Source organism: Pezoporus wallicus, unplaced genomic scaffold (assembly GCF_028554395.1).
Source record: "Pezoporus wallicus isolate ANWC-B61680 ecotype Strahan unplaced genomic scaffold, APGP_CSIRO_Pwel_v1 contig_3952, whole genome shotgun sequence".
Classification (NCBI taxonomy): domain Eukaryota; kingdom Metazoa; phylum Chordata; class Aves; order Psittaciformes; family Psittacidae; genus Pezoporus; species Pezoporus wallicus.
In genome coordinates this window covers 306261-326063 of record NW_026635034.1, presented here as the reverse complement: position 1 = coordinate 326063, position 19803 = coordinate 306261, and the positions used below count along the sequence as shown (strand labels likewise).

The 19803-nt window shown below is 43.5% G+C and overlaps 1 protein-coding gene across 4 annotated transcripts in view; it reads right to left on the bottom strand.

Moving 5' to 3' along the window:
• Positions 1–19803, bottom strand: part of IGF1R (insulin like growth factor 1 receptor) — a 172320-nt gene that overhangs the window by 32870 nt on the left and 119647 nt on the right. For all 4 annotated transcript variants that reach the window (XM_057415075.1, XM_057415153.1, XM_057415233.1 and 1 more), the window contains exons 3-5: positions 7316–7628; positions 4655–4800; positions 2730–2874 (exon numbers count right to left, since the gene is read on the bottom strand). In XM_057415075.1, coding sequence (XP_057271058.1) covers positions 2730–2874; positions 4655–4800; positions 7316–7628 — 604 coding nt within the window. The remainder of the gene's footprint in view (positions 1–2729; positions 2875–4654; positions 4801–7315; positions 7629–19803) is intronic.

Genomic DNA, 19803 nt, shown 5'->3' with positions numbered 1-19803 from the left:
GTGGAGACAGTAACTAAGGGAATGGCTGGAGATTATGGCCTGAAGGACAGGCCAAACCTTTGAGTAGGAGGCACATCTGGTCCCAGGCTTGCCATAAAAAGCCTCAAGGCGACCTGCACAAGCCATGTACACCCACAGGAGAGAATTCCCACAACATGATGTGTATCCCTAACTGCAGAGCACCCACAGCTACTTAGTTATTGACTGCATACATTCAAAGCCTGCTTCACAGTGTATCTGCACGCAACGCTGCATCTGTGCACATTCACCCCCCGTAATGCTATGAGGCAGAACATGAAATCCAAACCAAAAGGAGGTGTGGGTGATGAAAACATTTCAACAAGCTTTCAGTCCCCTGCACCCCCCCTCCATAGCATACAGGATGCAAAAAGCTCCTGGAAGGAGTAATGACCAGATAAGTACTCTTAATAAGAGAGCAGTGAGTGATCTGTATAGGCAAGTGACTTGCACCAAATAGGGAATGAGAACTGGCAGAGAGCTGGGAATGAGCTGGCTACAGACAGCAGAGGTTTATGGCAGAGCAACTACCCTGGACAAGCCAAGTAACCCTGCAAGACACAGAGAACAGAAGCCGTTCATCTCCAAGTGCTACGATGATGAGGAAGACAGAAAATCCCACTACAACTAAATCCTTCAACACAGCACATCTCCATTCCAGTTCTGTGTTTGCAAAGAGATTTCTTTCCTTGCCACGGGAGCACATTCTCTACAGAGTGTTCAAAAGAGGCAATGACCACTCTGCAAACAACATAAATTCCCTCTAAACTTTCCATTTTCTGTGATAACCAGGGCAGGCACCAGCAAACGAATAAGGAGGACAGAAATCCTGAAGTCCTTTTTTGTTAGTCCAGGTCAATATAAAAAAGGGACGCTGGTGGTGGGGTCAGTTGTGTAATGAACAACTACAACTGATCCTAAATTAACCTCCCTCTCTCCCCCCCAAGGCAATGCTGGCATAAACAGCCATTGTTCCAGGAGCCCAGGACTTCCCAGGTTAAGACCCCACTCCCTGTTGTCCATAACTCTGCCAAAGTAATTGTTCAAGCTCATTCTCTTCTCGTTAGGTGCCTCCTTCCACCTAAGCATTTCTGAAAAGGTTATTTAGGCTGTGGTAATGCCTGAATGATGCTGGGTGTGTTCCAGGCAAGGAGAGTGCCCCTGACCCAAAGTATGTAACTGCAGTCATTTCCTAACAAGGGTGAATTGTAGCACAAGTAGCTCTTTACTATAGATCTATTTTACCTCCCCCACTCAGCCCTGTTTTCCTCTTCAAAGCTGCACCTATTTACTCCTCTATTTGGGAGTCTGATTTAAAAACCTTCCATTTTCCTTCCTATTGACTTTCCTTGCTGACACACAAGGTACCATAAACATAATTGCTACTTGAAGCACAAAGCTAAACCCAAATTTAAAGAGAGCAAGGGGGAGAGAAGAAAAGACAAAATCGATGACTGGAATATCTATGAGAGCAGGCCACATCCTAAGTGGGCTGAATGAGCCATAGTGCTCGAGACAGTGACAAGCCTCCCATATTTGCAATTAGAAACAAGACTGCCCGTAGAGCCAGTGCTCTTCCTAAGACAGCGTGCTTCTCCAGTGCAGGATGAAGAGCTGCCCTTTAACTGGCTCTGTCAGATGGTGGAATGCTAAGAATTTAAGGCTGACCAAAGGCCAGCCTGAGAGAAAGAGGGAGGTTGCGAAGAATCCCTCATGCTGTAACTTTATCCTGCCAGGGAAGACAAGTCAGACACAAGCAACCTTTCCCCATGACCCTCCCACCACCTTTTCTTACGTGAGTTCCCAAAATTCCTCATTTAATAGCTCAGTCATTACTGAGGGAGACTTATTTATCCCAGAGAACCCTGGTTTAAACTTGGGATGGATACTTGATTAAAGAATAGGAAGAACAAGGCAGTTTGCTGAAGGACCATCGCCACACCTCAGCACTGTGAGTTCCACAGAGATTAAAACTTTTGTCTCAACTCAAGGCCAGGTTGGATGGGGCTTGGAGCAACCTGCTCTAGTGTAAGGTGTCCCTGCCCATGGCAGGGGATTGGAAGTGGAGGAGTTTTAAGGTACCTTCAAACCCAGACCATTCTGTGATTCTGACTATCTCTTGCTATCACAGGAAAACAGGAGTTATATATACGAGAAAGTATCATAATTACAGAAGCAATACAAACCAGAGCAAACATTTCAAGGGAACAACTTGACTTTTCCTGACCAGTCTTTTTCCTGCTCAACAGAGAATTCATTTAACGTCAGCATTTCAAGGAGTCACAAACAACTGCAACTTGCAACCTATTTCATACTACTTGGGTCACTTCCAGTTGCACTCCTTGTTAGCAAAGTTCAGGTTTCCCTCCAGCCAACATTCTCCATAAAACTCTGCTACAAGCCAACAGTAAGGAAATCCAATTGTTTGTATAAATTAAGACAATTTATCAATGTAAAGAGCCTCCCCAGAAAATCTGAAGTGAAAAGCAAAGTTACCATAAAATTACTCTTAATATATTCAGTTTAATATGCTGATTTGGGTAGCAATGCAAATGAGCAATGACTGTGCAGTGGTGCTCATTAGGAGAGAAACGCTGCACATTAGGGGAAGAGAAGATTCTATAAAGGGCACGTGAATGTTCATCAGGAGATTTATTCTCTGTGGCTTTCTATTAACGTGAAGTTGCATCTACAAGTATCTGAACACTTACCCATCCACCTGTTCCTCTCCCAGAATATACCGCAGGTTCTTCAGGAAAGACAGGGAGACCAATGCATGGGAATGACGAATCTTCACGTACCCCGTTACTGTCTCAATCAGACCCATGAAATTCTCCAGTTCTGAGGCGATGTTATCTACACCAAGGAAACAGTGATTTGGTTATTGCAGAATTCAGAGCTGTAACTGCTCTTCTGCTTAAGGCACCATTAGCTCAGGGAAAGAAAGTATCTGTTGCCTTTGAAAATGAGAGACACTGGTATTCTCCCCCGCAGCAGCAACTGCCTGTGTGGACAGATGGTGGAAGGGCAAAATAAAGCCACAGAGCAACGTTGGAAAACCAGTCTTGCTTTTCCATAATGGTATACCTACTTTTTCCATAGGCATCAAACTATGAAGCCAGCACCAAATGTTGAGCCAGCATTCCAGAAGGGATGAAAAGACCCTTTTACATATCCATGAGACTGGAATCGCTCTTCAGCTGCAGAGCAAAGCTCAGGCAGAAAGCTCCATTGGTTAACAGAGACTGAAGATGAAAGGCTGAAGATATGCACTCTTGGTCTTCTTTGGGGCAGGAAGCATTGCTTTCAGTGACCTAAAAAGCTGTGGCTACAAAACTGAAAACTCTTGATGAACCAGCAGAGATGATATCCTTGTGCCATGCATGGAGCATGAGCCACACAGCTCACTAAATGTGATCTTCTATGATAAATTATTAGAACGACCACAGAGCAAGCGCTGCACTTCAGTACTGCCTCCTCCATAGGAACTATCCTGTCCCTGCCTAGGTCTGCAACACCTCACCTCACAAGGCTCAAGCTTTGCAGTCCTGAACTCCAGCAACTCCTGGCCCATGCCCATTGCCTGGTGTAATCATCCTGCAAAGTTACATTGCAGTTCCTAGAGGAAGTTTTAAGCACCCAGGATGGAAGAAGCTGCTATGGGGTGCGTTTGCTGCCAAACCGAAGTCGTAAAAGATACCTAGGAAGCCCAATTACCAAATACCAATGGTTGATTCCCATACCAAATAAGATGGGAGGAAGCAGATGCCCATTAGCACTCTAAGGTAATACTTAAAAAAGACAATAAACCCCCACATTTGCCCCAGGATAACTGGAACATCTCCCATAAAGGAAGACTGTACCTGTAGGAGTAGGACCGTGAGTGAAATAATCCATGTTGCTGTTTCTAAACCCTGAAGATTTCATTCAGGCAGGAAGAAAGGAATCAACTGTATCAATTCATCCTTATTCATGAAACCAAAAGGGACCTTCCATAGAGAGATACATTTCCAATAAAAACTAACAGGGACTTTTACTCTGCTTTTAAGAGCTCATCAGCTGTCAACACTTCCCTGGCTGATGAATCACTGCTCTGACAAATTTAATCCAGAGCTTGTTCAAGACATGCAACAAAGGTGGCCAGCTCACTAATGATGACCATCCAAAGGCACAGTGCTAGGCTTTATATGAGTTCCCAGCACCCTTGATTCCATGTTTTAGCAAGACACCACACCTTACCTTCAGAAGGGAGGATATGGCAGTCTCACAGTGCCATGCCTTAGTAGCAGACAAGTTATTTACCTACCCAGATGCAAGGATTTTCAACTTTTCCACCTTCCCCAGCCTTTATTATTCCTTTGGGACTACTGCTCATCCCACTGCCTAATCCTGGTTCCCTGTCCTGCCAAAAAAGCTAACGAAAATAGCAGCTTTAACTCAGTAGCTGTATCCCTGTTCCATCCACATGTTGGAGAATGGTGCTACCACTGGCCAAATCAAACAGGAGCACTGCTATGGGACTGGAAAGCAAACAGTTTGCTGAGTTTTTAATGTTCTTATCATTATGCTGACAGACAAAAGGGAAAATATGAAAAGCAGCTTTATCAGAGGTTCATAAACAGAGGGCAACACTTACTTCCACGACGGATGTTGATCAGCAGATTTCCCTTGAGAATCGTACATCCTTGCAGCATTTGCGCCGATGTGACAGAGTCGATGGTCTTTGTTTTCCCGTCCTCACAGATCTTGGGGCAAGGCCCCTCACAAGGGCTGCAGAACATGCTGTTAGGGAAAGAAAAGGAGACTGGAAATAAGCAACAGTACACAACTCTGAGCCTAGGGCTGCTCCAAGTTAAATTCTGAAAGACATTTACCTCTACAGCTCCAAGAATGAAGCTAACCGCATCTCTGCAGAGGGCTTCAGATAACTGAGCACCCTTGCCCACTGGACTCCAGAGAGGCTGGAACACCATCCCTTCCATTTACAGCAACATGGGAGGGAATGACTGGACCCACAACCACTGCCTGGCAGCTCCTGAAAGGCTTTGTGGTCCTTCTAAAGTTGAAGGCATTTCAGGTAAAACCCAGTGCCCCTGCATTTATGCATTTACTCTCACTTAATGAGAAAGATGGTCTTTCTGGGTGTAATCGATGCAGACAGCCTCAGAGTGCTGTGAAGTCTGATGATCCAGGCCCAACCACCACAAATAGGCCAGCGAGGAACCAGAGATGGGAAAATACTGTTCAAGTTCTTGTAAACTTGTCTGCCTCCATGCCCTTAAACCAACATCTGAAGCTCAGCACTAGGGAATTCCATGATGCTGGCTGTTTTAACTCAGGAAAGACAACTGTGGGAGCACACAGTCATCAGTGATGTGGAGAAAGCAAGCAGTGAATTAGTCACTATTTCTTATAGTTTAAGAGGTATTAAAGCAGCAAGTTTAAACAAATGGAAGGATGTATCCTGAAGCAAGGCAAAACTAATCTGCAACAGGAATTGGGAGAGATGGGCCAGAAGTCCAAGCAGGTTCAAAAGGGATTATACAGATGGAAAGAGAACAGGTCCACCAGTGCCTATAGAACAATACATACAGCCCAAACTTCCTTGGAGGAAACACTGAAGCACAGGCTCACTGCTCCTGCTGCTTACACTCACAAGCATTCAGAAGCATTTTTTAGCAGCCAAACTCAAGGAACTAGAACTCGGGCCAGTCCAGCCTTTGGCTACAGCAGCTTTTTCAAGGGTCCATGTTACGCTGTCTGCATCCTCACCTCAAAACTGGACACTTCATGGATGCACGAAACATGCCCTTGACCACTGCTCCTGGTAAATGTCTTCACCAATTCAAGGTTATGTTTGTTCTACAGTTTATTCTAGAATTTCCCTTCTTCTTTCATTATTGCTCATTCTACCTGATCGTTTTAGAGGGGGAAAACAAAACTGAAAACCCAAACCCAGCTCCATAGGCAAAGGCTTCTAATGACAACATTAATGAACATGGGACTTACTACTTATTCTCTTCAAATAAACTTTCTATTGAAGCTTAAAGACATGTGTAAACTGATAATAGCACTTTTTCAAGCATAAACAATGAAAGGACGCAGCTTCCTTTCCTTAGCAGTAAGCTCCTGTTTCAAAATCCTGCACTATAACATGCCACACACCACTAAAAGCTGCAGACACAAGCAAGGGGCATTCAAGTAACTACACAAAGAATGCTGGAAACGCTCTCCATTTTCAACTATTTGTTAACACCACCTTTAGGGAACAAAACATTCACTAGCCTTGAGTTACAGCTCCTTTCAATCCTTGCAGCAGAGCACAACACTGAGATAAGATAGCATGGCCATGCACTTCAGTGTAAGTGGTTCAAACAGCTGGTACTACAAGCTCAAGGAGATAACGAAAGAAACATTCCTCAGGTGAGTATTTGGGCTGGAGCAAAGGCAGCATTAAGTTGCCTACATCCAAATGACAACTAAAGGCTGCCTTATGATGTGAGCCAAAGGATGGACGACACACATGTATGCACAAAACCACAACTAATGCAGGTATCATCACAACCACCTTTCCAAAATCTGAACATCTTAGAATAGCCTACAAAGACTTTCTTTGGCATAGTACTGAAGCACTATGAATGCTATCCTTTACTCCAAGTTCACGACTTCCAAGGGTTAGCAGGCAACTAAAGCTGCGTGATAAAACTACCATCCATATAAGACAATCATAAGCACACACCAATCCAACTGTTAGAATACGAGCAGGTGAGTGACATTCTTGAAAGCAATTATTCTGTATAATATTGTCAGCTGACACATTATCTTGGTTTTACCTTATTAACATTGTTATCTTCTGTAAATAGTGAGAAAAGGGAAATAAATACACTGAAGAATATAAACACACAAGCACACGTAAAGCAAGTAATACGCAAAACAAGGTAACTCCTATGGTTTGTTCTGTGTGATAATGGTCATCAGCCAACCTTCAACCCTGTGCTCCTGGGTTTTCACTTTCACCATGTACAGTCTACCTGAAGACCCGGTTCTGCACTGTACTGGTACAATGCCCTCCTCAAGTCCTTCAGAAGAACCAGTGGGAACTGACAACGCACAGGTCCACACACAGACCTTCCAGCAGCGTATTCATCTAAGCAAGCCCTTACCAGGAAGATATGCAATTCCCTATGGTATGTTCTCATTCCTATCTAATGCAACTTGCACCACAAGCTGCCACTGAACAGGAGGTGGAAAAACTCAAACGTGACAGCTCCGATGGGCTCCCCAGAAGGTGCATTACCTTTGGCTCCCGTTGCGTATGAATCCAGAGGGACACTCTGCCATACACTCGTCGTTGTGAATCACAAACCTCTCGTATTCACTTGTTTCAGTGGCAGGGACTTTGGAGCAGAACTCTTTGGTCACGCAGCGCCAGCCCTCGAACTTGTAGGTGTTGGGAGGGCAGGTGGGCATGCAGACTCCCTCGTAGTAGTAGTTGCGGCAGGCCACGCACGCCGTGTTGTTGTCGGGCGCCGTGCAGCTCCCCAGGCACTCAGGGTGGCAACACTCATTTTGGTCTGTACAGGCTCGCTTGCCACATGAGCTGGGGCACACTGCAAGACAGAGAGAGCAAGAGCTGTTACATACAGTGAATGGCATTAGAGGAAAAACCCTGATCCATGCACATATGTGCTTTCATTCCCTGGGCTCTAGAGAATCTCTGCAGAAGAACCAACTCCTGTAAAACTGATAAAGCCTGGTTTTCTCAGTTTTAGTTGCCTGAAAATACCATTTTCTCAGATCAAATTTATAATATGAACCAATTACATACTAAGGAAAATTGCTGAAAGCAAGATCAACATAAGGGTAATAGAAGCAGTCAAGTACTGGAACCTTTTCCACAGACCTAGTATTATCATTACTTTTATGAGTGCTGACTTATTGTCTTTCTAAGCATTTCTTTTCTTTCCTATTTGTACTTCAAACTGGTCTTTTACTGGCAAGAAATCAGGCTTCCTTTATACAGCTTAATGACACTTGTGCACTAAAGCACTGCTATACTGTAGCTCAAATGGTTAGGTTGACCCCAATGCAGAATCCCAATTCTGCTTAAGTACGCACAATGAGGTCTAACAGAATATCAAATCATCATTCAGATCAAATACTGTGGAATCACTGAGCTACTGTTTTCCCCTGAAGAATGTAACAGAATTCTGCCTTATCCCCAAATTCTGGATTCAGAGAACAAAATATCAAAGGGATCAGAAAATGGAGTGCAAGTTTATGGTGACATTTGATTTAAGTGAAAGCACTGCAGCTTGGAAGACACAAGCAAAGAGCAGAATGGTCAGCAGACGAGCTCACTACTGCTGCATCAAAAGAAGTGGCAGGACTGTATTTATAGAACAACAGCATTTTGATTACTGCACTGTATGGCCTTTTAGCCATGAGGGTTGTGTGCCAGGGGCTCTGTAAGCACGCACAGATAGGAAATCTGGTCTGCATTAAGTAACTGCTTTCCACTTTCTAACTGAGCTCAAACACAGCATCATTAATAACAGCAATAACTCAGGATTTCAGGAGTATAACTACAGCGAGATCCAAGGAAAGCACCACAAGACATTTAAACTGAGTGACTGAGCAGAACACATATAAGCAGCAAAGAAGTTCATATCCCAAAATGAACACGGAAGCAGCGGAGCCCAGCCTGTGGAGGAACACAACGTTAATGGAACTGTAACAGTTCCACAGAAGAACTGCATTGCAGCTTATCTTTTGGGTTGCAATTACAGTGTTTTAATGCAGGACTAAACACCCTAAAATCTCAACCACCCCCTCTTCATATAATAAAGTCTGGACTTTAAAGTACATTTTTAAAATGCCACTGAGCAGAACCTGTTCATAGCTCTGCATCAGGATGCAGACATCCTATGGCATGTTTTGATTATAAGAAGCCACTTTCTGCAGCTTTAAGGTACTGTCCACCTTGAAAAGCACTTGTAAAACTACCAGAATATCGTGCATTTCTTAGCAAAACGGTTCTATATTGATCTTGCTTAATTTTATTCACTACTCAACTTTGTCAGTTTAAGCATCTGGGCATGAAGCTGCATTCTCCTTATTCAATTATGGCTAAGATAGGTTTCCTGGAGGAAACCCCACCTGCAGGTACTCCCCAAGTACCCTGTCAGCATCTCCCCTATATTAGCAGGTAGCTATGTAGTACTATCCACAGACCTGCTTACAACATCTGACTGTGCTGTTACTTGGATATAAGTAGCCACACACTATCACAACAAGCTTGCATTGCAGACAGCTTGCGTACACATTCCTTGCCCATACTGCTATTATAACTGCTGTTCTAAGAGTTGTTAACACCACTGCTCCGTACCTGTAGACTCATTTATTCAGAGTGAAACCAAGCAGAAAAGCGGAAAAGAGCGGAGAGGGAAACTATGAGAACAAGGAGGTGGGAGCCTGAGGATGGCTGACACCTGCCCAGGTAGCACAAGCATCACATACAGGCCAAACTAAGAAGAGCCAGCTCCTTGTAAGACAACTGAGAGCAGGAACACAGAGAAAAATCACTGCTAAATGATGCACTGCATAAAGATGCTGGTTTTCTTCCCCTCTGGCAAAGGAAAAACCCATACACACCAAACCCTTACACAAAAATTAACAAGCATGCAGGTGTATATCCTTTTTTTGACAGTCATCTGCTGTAAAAGGAGTAAAGTCTGCCCCAATGCAACCTTCAGTAAGGCATCACAGACTGCCTCTCACCTTAAGGTTTACAGTACTTGCATTTGCCAATGCTACGGGACTGAAAACTCAGTGTATCTTGCTAGCAGATGGACTGCTGTTCTGAGTGGGTGCCAGAACTCGCTTTTCATGTGGTAGCTACATTTCCAGTTCAAAGCCCTAGGAAGAAATACAACACACGCAGCCCCCTATGCCTCCACCAAGTTCATTACTACATGTATCAATAAACTACATGAATATTTTGTTTTCATCTAGACAACCTGCTAAAACCCAAATGCTGCTGCATGAATTATTGAGATAAATACATTAGGAAAAGACTGAGTTTATTTCATTGCTGGGAAAGACTTTTGTATTCCCTTCATGCCTCTGCCATTCAGGAACAGCCTGCTGTAGAAACAGGATTCCCTGCATCTCCTGGTAAATCCGCTGACTCTCATCTACAGAAATATAAATTGATGTAGAGAAACATCCACAAGTTCACATGAAAAAGGCAATCGGGGAAGCAGGTTTCCAAAACTCGGGTTAACATCTGAATCACAGCCATTGTCTCAAGAACTCCTGAAACCTTTTTAAAGATATTTTGTTCAAAGCTCAGCAATCTCGCTTTTCCCTCAGTCCTATTTATTCCCTTGTTCTTGCTAACGTTGGCATAGTTTTCAGCCTGGAGACAATACGGGTATCCTGTTTCTCTGAAGAGGTAGAACATGAAGTTATTTGTGTGTAGGATGTATTTTGAACAATACAAAGCCTTATCACCTCACACGCCAGTTCCTCAGATATCCCTGTTATCACAGTCTTACTCAACTAAATCTTACTAATGTCTGGCCTTACAATCCAGCCCCATTTATCCTCTCTCCTGCCCTCCCAAACTGTGCTACCTGAGCTGCCAGATTTGTACCAAAGCATTTAAAATGCAAGTTCCAAAATACTATTGCCAACACCCCCCCCAAAATACACTCAATAACTTGTTGACTTCGGGAGCACATTAGAGAGACAAACATGAGCAAATATGGGGCTGATATCTGGGGACAGAATTTATCAGCCAGGTACAACAGTGCCTTGCATCTTGGAGACTGGTGACCGCACACAGAAAGTCCCAACCCCCTGAACAAATCCCTGCTGACAAGCACAAGGGCAAAAAATGCTTCATTGTCATCATGTGGAGCGACCAAGATCATGGAAAATTTCAGAGACCTTGGAGAGCAGCCATGGAAGAAGGGAGTCAAAGCAAGACCTGGAGAAGGGCAGACCCTTCAGCGCCTTCATGGCTTTATTAAAGAGATGATGGAGGCTTGACTAGACCAGAGTGTTCATTTACACTGAGGGAGTGAAAGTACTGAATTATCACAGATCTTCAGAGATGGACATTACAAAAGTACCAATGCCACAAATAAATTTACTGGAGCAAAACCAACAACAGAACTTTCTTTGAACATCCATGCTTCATCCTGATTCCTTCAAATGAGAAGTTTTCCTTGCCAATAAAATCCAAGAGATTCTCCAAATATTGTTAGGATACTAAGATCACACGCAAAGAAAGCAAAATACTTCATTCCAAGCTGCTCACCTCCTGAGCAAATGAGATTCACACCTGACACACAGAAAGGAGATAGTTTAAAACTAAATGCAAAGATCTTACCAATAAGAGGAGCTCCAAGAGAATCTGACTCAGAGACTCATTATTCTCAATTAAAATCCCCAAGAGGCTAAACCAAAATTGCAAACACAAAGCAAGGTTGGGAAATCCTCAAACACAACTCTCCAAAAAACCCAAGAAACAAATCATCTCTCTGTATTTACAGCAGCTCCTTTTTGGACAGCCTCATGCTAAGGAGGTGGTAGCAAGTTTGTCTGACATCTAATACCTCCCTGCTATTTGAGGCACGCTCAACGCTGAAGCTGGCTGCAAGCACTCCGCGTTGACATCATGGCTATTGTACAGTTAGGACAGACAAAGTGTTCTTATCATCTCCCAGATGCCCTGACTCCAGCAACACTGAAACAGAGAAATCAGGTGCATAAACAATCAGTTACAGGGAAGGAAAACGCAGCCAGAAGAGGAAGACTCCTGGCAAGCCGAGGCTCTGGCCCCTGCCAAGGATGGCCCCGCGCCAGTCACATGTGGGCAAGCAAAAGGTTGCCAAATGTGGGATAAATATTTTTTAAGGACTTTTTCTCTCCTTGTAAAATGCTATTTGAGCCTTCCTTCCTTTTTCATCCTGCTCCTGCCTTTTGGAGCATCCTTCACAAAGTAATGTTTCAGAGAGAAAAGGAGATGGAAAAGCCTGGCTTTGAGAAGGAAGCAAAGGAGGAAGGGAGCATCTTCTCCTGGCCAACTACTGAAAAAATTAGCTGTCTAGATTTATCCACAAAAACAGAAAAAAAGCAGTCATTTTTGGTTGTTAATCCCTCTACATGGCACAATTTTTGAAGTATTGCATTTTAATGGTCTAAACTTTGGTACGTTCTTTCAAGCAGCTGACTGCAAATGCTCAGGCAGCCTATACAGGATCTGACTTCTGCCCAGTACATGGTGAGAAGAGAGGTTAGAGAAACATTAGTCAGAAAATCCAGCTCCAGTGATTCACAGCCATGGCTGGAATCAAATGAGTACAGAATAAAGGCTGCACTAAGGAAATACACATATTAAATGCATGCAGTAACGTGCTCCGATCACAGAAACATGGGTACAACTCATCTTCAAAGAACTGAAGACACCCCTTAAGAGCAGTTGTATAAATATTTTGCTACAGAAACACGTATTAGCAGCATACTAACGATGGTGTATTGTTTTTTAAACTGTTTTCCCCACTCTAAAACTGGTTATCTCAAGTTCAGTGGAAATCCTGAAGGAAAACCCCACTGCCACATCAGGTTAAGACACAAAGTGTGGCAGCTATTGAAATTAACTGCCAGATCTCAAAGGTTCAGTTCAACCCAGCACTGATGCTAGGACTTGAAAGTGATCATCTCCTTCCTCTTTAAACTTCTAGTACGTACACAGGCAAGCCCACCAGTAAAATATTTGGATAGGCCTACACAAACTTACACCAAGAAGCAAGAAGAAAGCATTAAGTCCACAGCCTGCAAGGCTGTATCTGACTTGACATCATTTCACTAGTAGTGTGTTTCCACGTTTACATCCTAGTCGTTACCAGCCCATTTCATCTGGCAGACCTTCCCAAGGATCTTGAAGTTGTTCTGTGAATTCTTTTCTTCCCACCATACAAATCCAGCTGAAGTTTAAGTACATCTGGTTGGCTTCCACACAAAGCTTTTTGGTCTCCTGCTTCTTGGTATTTCAGTGTGTCCCAGATGCTGCACACCATACCCCCTAAGTGAAGGGGTAGGTGTGATGAAGCATCCAGAACCTCAAAATAACTTCAAGGGTTTGCCCAACCTGACATCAGCTCACTAACGGCTCAATTTTTAATCATATGAAAGACTGATAAAGGAATCTACTCCTGCATTCTCTTCCTCAGGATTTTCTGGCTGAAAGCCAATGCTGCACTGAATGCCTGTATAGCCAGTTGTGCAGCAGCTGGATCCAACTGCTCAGATAGAAGCACCTGTAGATGATTCCAGAGCAAAGGAAGCGGAAGAAAGGAGCCAAGATAGGTTAGGAAGAAGAAAGCCCAACACCACTCAGCACCTGGAAGCTCTCAGAGGCAGTAAAAAGAGAAGAAACACTCATCATTCCATGTAACGACCACTTTGCTGGAACACACTGTTGTGGTGAGGTACTCCATGCCCCGTAGTTTTACTGGTTCCTTGGTTCAACGTCTGTTCCCCTCAGAACAGTTTCAGTAGGTAGAGCATTTCACACACATCAGCACAGCGCTGAGGGGCCAAAGGCCCATGGCATGGTTTGTAATTCCTCACACACACATACTTCAGCATAACCTACCTGCTCCCTCCCAGCTGAACCCAACAGAGCAGCCTACTAGAACCAACAATAGGAACAACCCAAAATATATCTCAGCTAGGTACAGAGGAGTCTGATGACACGTGCCCTTTTGGCCATCTATAATTCATTCTTTACCCCAGAAAATATCTCAAAACACAGCTTCCAGGCTTCCTAGTTGTAATACATAATATGCGTGCTAAATCCATTTCATTTACAGTGACTGGAGGACTCGGGGAGGCTATTTGGCACTGTAAAACCTCCCATCCCTTCGGGTCTTGTGCAAGTGAAGCAATCAACCCTGCTAAAAGCTCAAGCAGCGTTACAGCTACTCGCATCACACCGAAATTAGAGCAAATGGAAACCCGAGCGGAGAAAACAACCACCTCAGACCACAGTCCACAGGAACCCATAGATAGCACAGTTACTCCATTTGCTCCAAAGTGCGTAATGCTAACGACGAGGAAGGTGCAAATAAACACGGCTTATTGACAAACCCAGGCAGCAGGAATTGCATTCTCTTTCAAAACAGTTTATGTTGCCCAGCACAACCCAGACTGGCATCATTGCAGCTGGCACTGGAGAGAAAGAGGAAAAAAACAAGTCTGTTTTGTCCCTTCCACACCAGTATTAATTCAGAACATAAACAAACCCAACTGAGGCGTATACACAAGCAGCTATCTAAGGCATTCAGGCCAGTTCTACTCTATCTGCAACACTGAGTAAACAAAGCGGTTGGGAATGTTTCACCATCAGTAGTGCACTGTTCTAGAAATGCTTCCTCTATGAAAAGGGAAATTTCCCACTGGAAGCTACAAATCAGAACGGTAACGGTGGTGCCAGTGGGGATGGGACTCCAGTCACCCACCACTCATGGTCACAAATGTGTTTGCATTTCTAAAGGGGCAACTGAAGTTCCTCAACTCTTCAGTAACACATAAGGAAAGGGCTGCTGCAGGATGCTCTGAAGCAAATTATCTTTCTTTCCATTCCAGATTATGAGCAATATATTGTTTTTTTTTGCTTGCTGTTGCTTTAAACTAGATTTAATCTGCCTGTCTTCCAAATGCTGCAAGTGTAAGGCAGTAAGATTTACAGGATTTAATTGATATACTGCAAGCAAAGAGTGCTGGTCAGTCATCTCCTGGCAAAACCCCAGCTGGAGGAAGAATACTGTTCACATTCCAGCTTTATTCTAAAGAAGGAAGACAGTTTGATAACATTATCACACCGAGCTAAATTATGCAGTTCTCTTAATGCTGCAGGATAACAGCAGTTTAATCTTGGGCAAACCCAAAGTCACTGGTTTGGAAGGATTCAACTCCTGCTTCAGTTCAGGAATGCTCTTTGCATCTATGCATGAAGCCCATCAACAGGTTTAACCATTCCAGCACAAGCAATGAAACATAATGCTCATCTTCGAGGCCTCTTCAGCCAAAAGCTAATTACATTAAAAAAGAAGGGGAAAATGAAAAGCTTCAGTAAAAGTAATGTTTATATTACACACAGTAGAGAAACATAGAAAGTTTTTGCTCATTTCCAATGAGGATACCTGCATTAACAACAAATACAGTTGAGTTTTAATCGGCACAAAGATGAAAACTTGAGGAAACAGCCAGAAAGAGCAAGAACATTCCATCTGGTTTACTACAGAGGAAGTTCTTTCAAGCTGTTCACCTGCTAGTGAGACAGCCCACTGAAACCAGGATTAAGATCTAGGTATTTAGGAACCTGGGAAAAGAGAAGCATTACAATGGAAGGGTAAACAAGGATGCCAGAACACTGATGGCTTGGGAAGTTATCAGAGACGTGTGGGTGCATTTGTTCTAAATTAATCATCACTTATGCTACTTGCCCTTTGCAAGTGAAGGCATCCTGGTAAGATCAGCATCACTTCAAGCAGTATTAAGGCAACTGTGTTCAAAACAATTAAACAAAGCATTTCCTTCACGACTCCAGAAAAACAAGAGAGCAAATCTGACAGCAACTGCAGGTTGTGCTCTTGAGATCCACAACTAAAGGTGAGCTCTTCCCTTGGTTTTAATTATCATGGAATAGGCTTTTTTTCATTCTCAGGCTGTATAAGAAACACAGAGGCAATGCAGAAGGTTCCAGAGTTTGCAGGACCCAAAAGCAGACTGTAGGATCAGGCACTAACCCATCTCTCAATGCATTTTTACAAATTTACAGCAGAAATGATACAACTGACTTGAAATCTGTACTAAAATTAGTTCCTCCCCATACACCATGACTGTGGTGGAAGCATTTCAGAGGGAAAAGGGACAATACTGAGTATCTTTCCAGACCTCACTGAAATTGCTTTCATAGTCTATAAATCATCCTGAGCTGTCTGGACATGAACTTTTAACTCCATCCTGTGGTCTGATCTCCAAAGAACAAAACTGCAGCAGTGGTTGCCTGTTTGCTTGTGGGTCACTGAACAGTTTGTGGCTAGAAAAGGCTGAGCTGGGATGCAGAACCGGGATGCAGAGCTGGCTTTGACAGACACAAGGATGCTCCCAATCTATAGGGGCACTGAGCATTGCTATGAACCCAAAGAAAGCCCCAAGCTGCAAGTTCAGCAGCTCTGAATCCCCAGCTGGCTCGAGCCAAAGGACTGAAACTCTGGAATCAGAAGACACTGGAAAAAGGTGACTTGGGTCAGTGAGGGGCACCGATGGGAACATCATCTGGATTTGCTCAGAGTTTTCTTCTAACCCAAGTGGGGGATGACATTATGTCATCCAGCCTGCACCTAATCCACTGCCTTTAAAACCATCCTCTGGTACAAGACAGAACTTTTTCAGTTCTTCCAACACACTGATAAAATAAACTGAATGAGGAAAACCATGCCTGACTACACCATCACCCAGATGTACCCACGGGACAAATGGCACGCACACCACTCCTGGCCATGTAGTCAAATACTCAGTTAATACTTGGATGCGCGAGTTGTCTCTGCTTACACACATGAACATGCTTTTGAGGAATTCCTATGAGTGGAAAAAAATAATGGCATTGCTTCAGTCTTTCTAAATCCTTTCCTGTAGTAAGGATTTGTGCCCAGATCAGGGAGTACCAGCCAGGTTTATTTATTTATTTATAGGAAGGACAGTCAAGGTGAGCTCTATCACTGGATCTGACAAAGGGCTCCAGGCTGTAGCAAAGCCAGCTCAGCGGTACTGCCCGGCTGCTCTGAAGCTGGAGACTGCATCAGATGGCATTTATTAAAGAGAAAAAAGGGGGATTCATGTTTTTGATAGAGGCACAAAGCGGGAAGCATGCTGCTTCCCACTCTGTTTCTGCTAGAGTTTGGCACGTTAGAGCTACACTTTTCTTCTCCGGTACCTTTTTTTGTCATTACAAGTCACATTCACATGAACATATAAATACGCAGCTCCTTACGCTCTGTGTATAGCAGATACTTACATGGATGGTCTCGAAAAAGAATATTCTTTTCACACACTAAAAAAATTATACAGAGTTATTTTAAATTCAGAACTGTTTGTATATTCCTTATAAGTTTATAAAACTCTCACTGTCCTCCCATGACTAACGAAACTGGAATTGAGAGAGTATTCTATATTTATAACTCGTCTGGTTGCTCATGCCTATGGCCCTATTTCCACCCTCCGTTACTGTACACAGAGCTATGTGAGGTATTGTGGGTTCCCAAACTTCACCGATTTCCTAACAAGGCAGGCCTGTGTCCCGGAGGAACAAACTGGGGGCTGTTTCGTTCGAGCACTGGCCGAACTCGGGAGGGAGAGGCCTTGAGCGCTGTGGTTTTGGCAGCTCTTCTTCAAACTGGTATTAGAGGCCATTTCTGTGCAATTACATGCCTAACTGGCACTGGATTGTGTATCGATGCTACTGATACACCGTCTACAGCCCCAGCCCATTTACAGCCCAAATATTGCTATTGCTACACACTTACCCTATTTATTTTAGCAGCGCCTGCAAGCAGTTCCGTCAGCCACCTATATTACAGACACACCAGAAGCACCAGGGACATCCAAGTCATTACAACAAAGCCTAACAGGCTGTTCATCAGCCCCTTGGAATCAATAGGAGACAAAACCCTCAAACTTAACCCCAAATCCCTCCGGGACCACACTGTGTCCAGTGATGCTGGCACACTGCAGACGTCAGGTGGGTGGCAGAGAGAGTCTGTATCAAGTATCTAAATGCAGCGAAATGAGGGAAAAGATGGATTTCATATGAATGAGGACCAGGTGACACTCGCAATCCGTGTCAATGTCCCAACATTTCCCCAACCATCTCTCATCTTTAAGAGAACAAAAAGAAACACAAAAAACCCCACTACAAAACAAGCCACAGAAAACACCCACTGCACCAGTTCATACATCCCTGCGGGAAGTCTTGTCTTTGCCACGACAGAGGTGCCTCGTAATCGATGGGGTTCTAACACGTTGCAGGCACCTGCGGGGCACAGAAACTGTTTCTAATTTGCAGTTCCTGTGTACATTCAATAGAAATATTTATATAAAAAGCAGGAGAAAACAACACAGGCAGATTTTCCAAATTCAGAACATGTTGTGGTCCCTGGGATCGGGGTCTGACTCTCACGGAGTGTGATCCATTGCGGTACTTGAGCTCGTACTTGCTGAGGACTCAGACTATGTTCAAGGTCAGAATTTATCTGAGGATCTACATGCTTCACATAGGAAAATGTGGCAGGATCTGGAGGGTGCTTAAAAAGATTAGGCCTCCATACCTACTATACAAAAAACATTACCAGAAAAGTAAGTGACCAACAGAGCCAGATCTGTTTAGCTAAACTGAGGAACTTCTCCTCTAGCAAAATAACTTTTCCCTTAGAATATTCTATGTGAGAAGGAAAAATCACCACCATCACCCTAATAAAGCAAAATAGATTTCAGAAGGAAAAAAGGGCAGAGGTCAACAAAGATGTATTTTGGTTCATTCAGTATAACTGAAAGCCAAGCAGAGTAACCTGAACACAAGCACCTGAAGACACAGGTACTTGCAACAAAGCAACATTACCTTAAACCCTCATGGTACTCGGTGTCTGCTTTGTGTGCATGTTACACATTACATCTGCTCAGGACAAGTACCAGCACGGGGAGAGCCCTGAACGTGTTTTGCAAGCAATTACAATAACCTGAACCAACGTGCCACGGCTGAAGTCATCCCAGCAAAGGCTGAGCGGCACCAGTGGCAAGCTCAGTTCCCATTTGAGGCACTGAAGGGAAGCACTGGCCTCCCCTTTCAGCCCAGGGTCAGTCTTCGCTGCAGAGAGTGCTGCTAGTATTTTTTCTCCCGGTTTATTCAACCTTTCATTGCTTTGAAATAAAGCTGTCAAGATGAACAGACAACGCCGATGAGTCAGATGTTCAAGGAATAAACAGAACCTGTGCTTCTCCCCATCTCAGCAGCAGTGCTATGGGTCTAACTGTTTTCCATCATTCTGCGTACCCGTAGAGAAGACAAACTTTTAAAAGCTATTAAAAACTCCTCCTACTTAACAAGAAGAAAAATGCTCTAAATTTATGCCAAGCACCTCAAGTTCACTCTGAGGGAAGGATTTAAGTATGGAATATTTGTTTTCATCCATCAAAATCAGGGAGGAAAACTATAAAAAGGTCTTTGAAGAACTGAATACAGCAAAGCTTAGCATTATCTTTTGAAACTATAAAACCCCCTTGTATTTACACCATTAAAAACGTTTATGTTGCAGTAATTAAAGCACAGATATTCTTCCACTAAAGCATCCTGCTTGGACTGACCCTTTTCTAGGCTTCTTCTAAATTCTCTTTTAATGTCAAAATTCCACAAAGCACTTCATTTATTCTGCAGAGGGGTAGCATTAGCTATAGGAGAAGACGCAGGCTCCCAAAACAAACAAGCACTATACAATTCAGTAATAAAAGTATTTATAGCTTCTCTGTGCAGACTGCAGACAGACTGTGAAGACTTCTCACAACCATGTTTACCTTAGGAACTATTAGATTTATGGGACACCTACAAACACAAATGGAAAATCCAATGAATTCTAAGCTTTACTTCTCAATAATACTGCAGTAAACAAGATTAAAATTACCTTTTCTACCAGTTACGGGTCTCCTTGAGCCAATAAC